The following is a 10,643-nucleotide window of genomic DNA, read 5'->3' as shown; positions in this document are numbered from 1 at the left end:
CGTGGCAGAAGAAACAGATGAACTTAACATCATCTGCCCTTTAGATCGCAATGTCTAAAAAGGAAAACTTACTTCAAATACTAATATTTGCAATGAAATATATTTTTTGCACATGGCCACACGAGAAACTTGCTGAACTTCTGCTAGGAGGGAGACTATTATTAAGTTTCTCTTGATAAGCATGTAAGTGCACTGTAAAATTAAAAACAAGGCCGACGCTAGGGATGTGGCAACCTGGGTGCGAAATAAAAATAAATATTCTTCCCTAATATTTCAAACTTTAGTATTATTTGTTTTAAGATGCAGTGTAAAAACAGTTAAAACACGTTTTGCTCATGTTTTAACTTGTTACTATGACAGTTATAAAATTTGAACTCGATTAGTACACATTTTTTTTTACAAGTTTCTTACATTATTACTATTAATGATTTACCAAGACCATAAGGCACTGCTCTAGTAAATATATTGGTCATAGCGTCTTCAGTTGTCTCAACCAAATTTTCATACATTTCATGAATGAAATTAAGACGAATCTTTGCCTCAATGTGACTTTCCAGCGCATTTCAAATAAAAATATTAACAATGATTTTTGGTTAATTTTAAATCTAAATATTCTACCTATAATTAGAGCAGGGGGACAAACACATTCAAAAGTCTTTTACTGAATTGAAGTACATCGATTGTTTTGAAAATAAATCTGATGATGTGTTAGAAGGGGGATAACCTTGGAGTAATTTTTTTGGTTGCCCCTTAATTTGTCCGCGTTTGTGTGATGTACACATTGCACAGTAGATCGCGTCGGCCTGCCAATGTGTGAATAATTGATGTCGATTACAATGATTGTTAGAAAATGTTTGGAGTCAATACATTTCGAGGTTTCCGGAGTTAAAATCTAGCATTGTGAAACTGTTTCCTAAGTTATAATATGTGAAGAGATGTTTCCTTTGTTGCTTCTTATATCCCTTTGTTTTGGTAAGTAAATTTTTATTTTAGTTATTTAAACACCAGGCCGTGTACCGGCGGCGTAACATACGCCGCTATTTTGCAGGGCAGGCATTAGGCCACTGCAACCTATGCGGCCGAAGTGGGCCCCACACTTTAATAGGACCCGCACTTTTATAGGACCAGCGCTAATTTAAGGTGCATAAATTATTAAATTAAACCATTTTATAACTTAAAACAGATTTCCCGCGCCCTCCTGTGGATTTACCAAAAGCTCATGGAAATCTCCCGAAAATGCAAAAGATACGAAAACGTCCTTAAAATATATGGGATATATAGACAAAAATTGTCATTTTGGGGTGTCATTCAATATGGAAAACGCCAATCCTACGCGCAATAAATAAAAACGGCATTATGAATTAGCCGTGATTGTGTAATCTGGTGAAAGAAGTTTCTCGCGCCTCAAACTAATGAACAATTACTTAAGGTCAACAATTCTCAAAGATAGACTGAAGCATTTGGTAATTCTTGCAATTGAGCGGGATCTATGTAGGAAACAGAATTATTATGATATACTGTATGACATCGCTACACGCAAGGCTCGTAAACTAATTCTGTACGTAGTAAAGAATGAATAAAATGCATAGACGAATTTATTTTCTAATACAAACTCTTTAATTTCACTTATTTTCCGCTTCCATACCCAAACTTGGCCCTCGAAATCCGTTTCGCATAGGGACCCCACAATGATTAAGTCCGGCCCTGTAATTTAGTGACGGATGAATTTACATAGTAGATTACTTGTTCTCTTTCCATGACTTCTTGGTCACAATGGTTAAGTTTTTGTTTTACATGTTTCGCATGTTCCTTCAGCATTGAAGATAGTTTACTTCCTAGTCTTACCTCCCGCAGGACGAAGGGGGATGGGAGCGGGCAGGGTTTGATAAATCCAAACGGCAGTCCAGCGTGCAAACCGTACGACCAGGCAGATATCGGTAGCAACGGGTGACAAAAAAAAAACTTGTTTCCCTCCCCCTCTTGTTTTTTCGTGGGGTGACTAACCACAGAAATAAGAAAGTGATCTTTCCTTTACTTCTTCTTTCTTCTTCTTCTCGTCAAAACTCTTGAGTCACGAAGAGAATTATAATATAGATATTTTAAAGAAGTTTAAAAAAATTATACTAATTTATTAGAAAGTCATTTTAAAAGCAACCTCAGTTTCAAATTTGAAGTAACAGGCATGCGTTTACTCGAGTTCACATAATATTCAGCCAATACAAAAAAGAATCCACCGTAAAATTACTCATGTTGACATCATAATTTTTGGAACTTTTAACGATAAAATTAAGACAAAGATGGTAATTTGAAGGTTGATTTCGTAACTAAAAAGCAATATCTCATATATATATAAGTTTATTTGAAATCTCTTTAGGTCTGTTTTTATATAACAATGTTTTTATCATTTCACTCTGTCCCTCTTTTTGGTACTAATTTTTTACCACACCCATTCTTGGATTAAGTTGAAAATGAAAACCTTTATTTACTTATTGAGACTTAGATCCTACCCAACTGTTCGGTGCACTCGGCAACACCATATCAATTTAAAAAGATCTGTCACTGGCTATGTCTGGCGCCTCTTGTCACCTTGTGTCCACTGTTCTGGAGTCCTCCATGAAAAAGTAGAGCTAATTTAAATAGGATGTCTCTTGTAAGACACATTTCCATATGGACAATAAAGATTATTATTATTATTATTACTATTTCATTGTATTGTCCTGTATCTCAATGCAACACTTGTCTCGCAAACCTCATGTGACGTTCAGTCACTTCTTCATGAAGTGGTCAAGAACTAGTTCGTCATAACGTTTTCTCTGTTTAAGACTCGATCTCTGTAACGGACTCCTAAAATTCGCCTTAGCCATTGTTGTTGACCTATATTTAGTTTTTTCTTAATTGTGGCAGATGACTTTTATGTCTTGCTAACGTTGCTGTATGGGTGATGAGTGTTAAATAGGTGGATTGTTGTCTCTAGTCGAATAGCTTGGCTTGTCCAAATAGACCTCATGCCTTTCCTATTCAGCATGCTATGTCCCTGTGGCTCTCAATGATGCTACCTAAGTATGTGAAATGATCCAGCTCTTAAAACTCTGACTAGCCTAGTCTGACCGGGGGGGGGGGGCACACTTCGCGTAATTACACACTCGCAAAATTTTAGTTTCGTCTCTTTTATGCGGAGGCCAATTTTTTGTCCCTCTCTTTCTCTCTCTCTCTCGGTGGGCTTTCCGTCATTTCTCGTATGCCTTTATTAGTAGCCCTCGAGTAGTGCAACATCGTCTGCCAAGACCAAGTCTGTCAATTGATACAGTTCACTTCATGAAATACCGACGGAAGATTCATTGCTCTCTTCATTATTTAGTCGATGGCTTACAGTAAGTGGAAGGGAGACCAGATGCACCCCTGTCTCACACCTGTCTCACACCTGTCTTGATACTAAAGAACTCAGTGGTTCTTTCTTCTGTTTTAATGCGGCAACAAGATTGACCGTATCGTAAGGTAAGAACGAATTCTTAAGGGATGCTGTATTCTTTGTTTCCCTTAGTGATTCTCAATTATGAAATTCTTTATTAACCTATTAGTCGTTAAAGTATTGAAAATCAATTAAATTTGCTGAGATCAAGAAAAATCTTTACATTTTACATTATTAAATACATATTTGCAAATGTTTAATTCTTTTCCATAAGGTAAACTTTTAAACTTTTAAAATTGACAAAAATTTTTTTTTTTTTTTTATGATTCCTCATTGTTTGCCTTGTAACACGACTCAAATTGGGGTGGGGAGGAGTGCATGGTGGCTCTGTAGTTGTACGCCTGTCAACAAGGCAAACAAACACATCTCAAAGCTCAGAAAAGTTCCCGGGCGAGAAAAAGTGGCACTCACCCAGCGATAAATAACACTTCTATAAAAAAGGATACTAGCGCTAATATTATACATCACTTTATACATTAGTTGTATAAATGTATCTCCTTAAATGTAGTAGGAAATGTTTGAAGCACTATAAAGAAATGTGCTTTTACCATAAACCATAATTGGACATTGACAGCATTAAAATTAGCATTTTAGTTACTTTCTGAACTGATTGAAAATAAAGACATTATGAGTATCTAGATCTTAAGAAAGAATTTTAAAAAATATAATATTTTGTCTTCGTAAAGTTCATTTTTATGAACATCACATCACACAGTTTGTCTTTGAACTTTCAGTACGTATTGCTTTAATTTTTAAAAAAAGGAATTTTCCAGGACGAATACAAAATTTCAAAGTAGTAGAGTTACAAAAACACTACCTAAACTAACCTAATATATTTGTTTAATATACTGAGAATTGAGAAATTGAAAGTTTTAAATGATTTCCCAACTGACACTGTATTTTACTTTTCAGGTAGTTCTTGTTCATTTCCACTAGAAGATTGTCAGACAAGAAGTAAGGACATTCTATTTATACTGGATTGTCGAGCTGACGATACAAAACTGATAGAATGTATACACACATCAGTGAATTATCTATCTAAAGTCAGAGGCCAGGAGACAATAAGCTATTCTATTATGGCTTTTACTGCTAATGGGTTGATTGAGACAGATAATATAACAGAAATACAAGGCTCAAATTTTTCATGCGGACAATCATTTCCGATGGATCAAGTCTTTAATGCATCTGAAGTTTGGTTCACATCAAGGAAGCGCCCTCTGGTGACAATAATACTCATTTCTAACGAGGAATCAATAAATTTGAATTATTTGGAACAACTTGTTCAGAAACAAAACAAAGACAAAAAAGTGAACAGATTTTTAATACTACCATATAACGAATCTTTGGTTGTAATGAGCTCTATTAGCTTTCTGTATCTCTATAGTCCATCAAAAGTGTTGGATGTCGCTGACATCATGTCTAAAATGTGTGAAAGAAAATGCACAAGGCATCCAGTAATGTTTACAACCGGAAGTTCTATGACGTCGTATTATCACCTATCCAATGTTTTTAATATGAGTCATGATGAAAGTGTCCAGTACTGTGCAAAACAGACCAATAGTTATTTAATTTCATTGGAGTCGTCTGAAGAAATAACTTTTATATTCAATGTTTTACACGGAACTTTTAGTTCAAAAGAAATGAGTAAGATGCGTTTGAACTTAGGACTTCAACAAAACCTACATTGGTATTCACAAAATCCTTTCGTATTTTTAAAAAAATCTCACGCATTAGTAAACGGGAAATGCTATTTTACCAATGTTTCCATTCTTGAACAAAGTGTTGACAGTTTAGTGAATAGTTTGTTTTCTGACGATTGTTCGAAAGTGGTGAATCCTTCACTAGTCATCTGTGAATGCCATGAAGCTATATCAAATTTAAATGTGACTCGTGATTTAATAAATGCAGTCTCCGGTAATAAGAACATAAAACGGCTTCGCTATTTGTTCGATTTGCTTAAATTTGTTTCTAAAAGTCAAAATCATTTTGCTTCAATACAAACTCTTGACTGTGCTTATAACTCATCAAATAGCAATGAATATGGCAAACATTATATCTGCAACAAGAGCTTGAACAATCAGTTTGATGATTCTAAAGAGGAACAAAAGTTTATTTCGACTACACAAAAGATAGACCCCCTTCATTTTCAAGTTCAACGTTTTGATGTATCGGACTGTCAGTTTAACAGTGAGGTTAAACAAACTAAAAACTTCGAAAGTTTAGAGGAATTTAGTTTAAATGGTGACTTTGAATCGTTATGTACTAACCAAACTATTGAACCAAAATCACGTATCTCCAAAAATATTTTCAAGTTCAATACTATTCCATGCGGGTCCTTTAAGTGTGACAGTCCAACTACAGTATTTCAGTGTGAACATCAAAAAAAGCCAAACGTTAGAATCTATAAATGTATCAAGATGCTAAATACCCGTACTTCATCCTTCTGCGAAGATAACTCAAATTTACAAAACTGTGAAAATTTTAACTGCCCCAATGGTTTGATTAAATGCCCTAATTCATTTTGTATTTACAACTCAGCAGTAAACGACGGCATTCGTGATTGCCCTTTGGGTGAAGACGAGATTCAGTTAACTGATTATTTAGGCATCGCTAAAATTACTTTTAGTTTGAAAGAATTGTGTATTGCGATGCATACTGTCCCACTGGTGGACAAATTTCGACGTTTTTACTGTGATCTCCCTTGTCCACATTATCACGTATGTATTTCAAGTAAGCTAAAAATGAATAATGGGAACATCCGAAATAAAGCAAATAAAACTGTATATCAAATCAATTATAAACTTTATAACGTATCAAACTTAGTGTATCCTTTAAGTTTGTACACAGAATTAACTTCGCTCTTTGCAATACTTGAACTGAATGTACGGGATTGTCAAATACAAAACTTTGACTTCGCTTTTCAATATTGGAATATTTTAGATCTAATTGTCCTAGATCTTAGTAATAATGAGCTCATTACAAGTAATGATACCAAAATTATATCACGTTTAAGTCAATTAAAAGTATTAAATATTTCTTTAAACGAAAATTTTAATATTGATCAAAATTTTTTTTTCCCGAGATCCTTAGAGATTATTGATTTATGTAATACAAAAACATCATCATTGAAATTAAATGTCTTTGAAAATGTAACTTTTCTGAAACATTTAAATCTAAGTAATACTTTAGTTTCTACATTTCAAGATATGGGAATACCGCATTACTTTACACTAGAAACTTTATACATAGAGAATGTTGAGATGAACAAGATAGACGTAGATTTTTTCCGAGGTCTTACTATAAATTCTGAGTTACGAGCTAGTGATTATAAACTTTGCTGTCCACAAATATTAAATCCAAATATTTCAGCAGACAAATGTCATGCACCTGTAGATGTCATCTCTTCGTGTAAACATCTTGTTGGTGACATTCTAAAGAGAATTACCATCTGGACCGTAGGACTTATAACATTAGTTGGAAATGGCATTGTGTTGGTCTATAGAATTGGTTGGAACAGAGAGATATTTAAAAAAGCTTATGGACTGTTTGTATCTGGTCTGGCTGTTTCAGATTTTATTATGGGCGTGTATTTACTGTTAATAGCAGCAGTAGATATTCAATATGAAGATATTTATGTATTAGAAGATGTCAAATGGAGACATAGTGTTTTGTGTCAATTTGCAGGATTTCTGTCAACAATTTCAAGTGAAACTTCCACATTTTTTATTTGTTTGATAACAATAGATCGTTTTTTGAAAATTACTTTTCCTTTTGGTCAACACAAATTTACAAAAACAGGTAAAATATTTTCTTTTACATTGGTTTGGTTTTTTGGTTTCCTTTTGGCTCTAATTCCTATTGCATTTACTGAATGGAATATTTATTCTTCTAATGGTTTGTGTTTGGCTCTGCCTCTGGGATCTAGAGAACACAATGGCTGGTTTTTTTCTTTTATTGTTTTTGCTATTTTCAATTTTATATTGTTTCTTTTTATAGCGATTGGTCAAATTTTAATATTTGTTAACATTTTCAATGTAAGTAAAAGTATTTACAATGTAACAAATGATGTCAGAAGAAGGAAAACAGATTTAAACATTGCCAGAAAATTGGCTTTTGTTGCCCTGACAGATTTCATGTGCTGGTTTCCAGTTGGAATACTTGGATTTCTTTCATTAAATGGTCACATCTTTGATCGTGAAGTTTACGCTTGGATCGCTGTATTTGTCATGCCTATAAACTCTGCACTAAATCCAATCATTTACACAATTCCAGCCATCTATCAAAAATACATTTCGAATGTACAGAGAAGAAAATCTAGCACTGGAAGTGTATTTGAACTCAGTTCTTTTAGTAAAGTAAGTGAATGGTTGAGCCGAAACTGAACAAATGTTACATAGCTATTTCTTAATTGTACTGCGTATGGTAAGCGCTTAGGACATGAAATAGTAAACTTAACCACGACATATACGTTTACACGCATTAACAAGCCAACAATTTTTTTTTTAATCTGTTCAAAAAGAAGCTTTAATAAAAGAAATGACTGTAGATTTATAGCCATATTTCTCAGTCATTTAAATTGTTTTGTTTCCTTTATAAAAAAAAATTAATTACCACCATTTTTTAAAATTTATTTTTGTTCTTTTTCAATTGATTGAAGATTTGTTAGGGAGAATGGATGACTGTGCTAAATGTCAACTTGATCCGAGAATGGAATGTTGGAAAAGTAACGTATACAAAATGTGTTTCAAACAGACGTCTGTATTATATAAGATATGATAAGAAGACATTCTCGATGTATTTTATAATTTTAAAGATTGTTAATTGTCTTAATTCTATCCTAAAGTAGTTTGAACTACTAAAAATCAACATTTGCATTGTTTGGGGGAATACGACCTTATTTTGTAATGTTAGGTAATAGGAACGGCAAACGTGATAATGGTGAACTTTAAAATTTGGAAATTATCAAAGAAACTAAGATAATGGGTGTACGATACGGACAATTTAAAAGCGTGGTTATAAAGATAGTCAAAGATACCACTTTAACATTGTATAAAATTGTTTGACTATATGTGCAATGTTCACTTCCTTTCGAAATCATAAACATTTTTTGGTAAAACATCCCAATACATACTGAAATACTAATTAGAAATGGCCGGAAAGATTGCTACATCATTTAATATCCAAGAAACGCAATCCCTTCCACGGAAGATAAGTTTGTAAATTAGATAATGTAATTCAAGTTCTGTGCTTGTTTAGGGTTACATCTACAAGCCCAATGGAGGACACACACACAAAAGACAAATCTTTACAAAGCAGGACAAAATAAAGGCAAACTTGACACTTTTATTCGATGAAAAATCAATTGTAGATTGTCAAGCAGATATTGTGTTATACTTTTGCAGACGTAATGACGTTTCTCAATAGTTCAAGCTGCATTGAACCCCGTGTAATGTATTTTCTTCAATATCCGAAAAATTGTAAAGAAAAACTCTTTCAGAGCCTCCGTCTGTATAGTATCAATAGAAAAATAGTTGAGCACTTTAGCTTCACCATCTACTGTAAGCAAATCTGCACCATGTTATCAGTGGCGTAGCTAGGGTGGGGGAAAAGGTGTTGGGGGTCAAAATTAGAAAATTCTACATGAGGTGGACCTAAATGAGTGTCCGAATGTGTTTTTGTACATTAAATAATACATTTTACACTACTTCCATGTAATCTTGCTATTTACGTTTTGTTATACAAGTCAACAGCGCTGTTGCATTCAATCCATACAGATTACCTTTTCCAGTGAGTTTACTCAGTGATTTAATTTGGTATATAGGATGTGTTTCATTATCATTATAGTTGTTAATTGTTGTTTCTTGCTAAGTACCATTATCCCTTATTGTTCGTTACATGGATGTTGAGAAATTTGAAGTAAGAGTCATTTATTGGTTATGTGAAATTATGCGCAACGTTATGAAGAACTTGTTATAAAAAACTCTTAAAAAGAAACTGGACTTAACTCTGCAGAGGTCAAACCTATGATAACGCAGCCACAATGAGTGACCGCTGTCTTGATGGCAGAAACGTCTTCAAAGGCAACGTTTATGAACTGTGATAAAACTGATTCTCAAAACAAAAGTTAATCAAAACGAGGAAGAGACACTTAGAAGCATGGCTTTAATGTCAGTGGAGCCAAAACTGCTAGCATTGGATCTAAACGATGTCACTGATATACTGTACCAATTTAAATTTAGATTTATATATTTGTTAGGTACATTATGTCATGATGTCGAAAGTGTTAATGCAGGGGCCCTTAAAGAGGTCAAGCCAACTCCGGGCCCCAAATCCCTTGCTACGCCACTGTACAGTGCAAACAGTTGTGAAGAATGTGAATTGGTCGCCAACAAATTACACTCAAATTCATTTTTTACAATGAAAACACTTAAATTGTTTCCTGAGAATGCCTCCAAAGTTCACAATGTCTCTTCAGTTTCATGCAAACACAACACACTAAACACATTTTTCACTGTCAGGAAAAGGGACACATGACATACCAGTGTAGGAAACACAAAGGTAATGGAGCTGGCAATAGGAATGCACAGGGTAATAGTAGCACTAGTGACAGGGGAGGTAATCAGGGAAATCGTAGACAAGAGAGGGATAATCGGCCACCAGATAGGGTTAATTTTGTAGGGAGTATCCAAGACAGGGAGCGTGATAGTGGAGATAGTGAACCAGATGAAGAAATTAACTACGTTGATTGTGGGGAGGATAGATTTAAATTATATCCGGGGATGCATGCAAAGTGTTCCTTCGATCTCCAATATACACAGTGAATTGCGAAGGGGTAGCTGTCACAAGACGCTAGCAGTGTGCTGGCGCCTGCTTGAACTGGTCGTAGTCTAGGGTGATTCTGGAGGCCCGACTGTTGACGCTGGAACTTTGGTGGCTTTAGCCCTGTCGCGATTTTGGTGTTAGTCTATATAATTAAGATATGAAACTAAACACCGGAATTTAGTTAGAAACTATAACTTTAAACTCTAACTTTATTTACACACAACATATAATCTTCCAAATGAAACGTTATATACAGGTACATCAACTACTAAACTAAGGTCTCTAATCGCTATCAACGTTAGATTTCACTATCAGTCTCTCGTACAATATTGAGAAGACAAGCAGAAGCGGG

The 10,643-nt window shown here is 34.3% G+C and overlaps 1 protein-coding gene across 1 annotated transcript; it reads left to right on the top strand.

The window, feature by feature from the left end:
• The first annotated feature begins 872 nt into the window (after window positions 1–872).
• Window positions 873–9,037, top strand: LOC106051739 (uncharacterized). Its single transcript, XM_056031463.1, has 2 exons — window positions 873–972; window positions 4,382–9,037. The coding sequence occupies exons 1-2, from the start codon at window positions 936–938 to the stop codon at window positions 7,849–7,851; spliced, it is 3,507 nt and encodes a 1,168-aa protein (XP_055887438.1). The 5' UTR covers window positions 873–935; the 3' UTR covers window positions 7,852–9,037.
• Window positions 9,038–10,643: the final 1,606 nt, after the last annotated feature.

The sequence above is a fragment of the Biomphalaria glabrata genome, chromosome 6, assembly GCF_947242115.1.
Source record: "Biomphalaria glabrata chromosome 6, xgBioGlab47.1, whole genome shotgun sequence".
NCBI classification, from domain to species: Eukaryota; Metazoa; Mollusca; class Gastropoda; family Planorbidae; genus Biomphalaria; species Biomphalaria glabrata.
The sequence above is the reverse complement of the archived record's forward strand: the minus strand, read 5'-3'. Positions and strand labels throughout refer to the sequence as shown.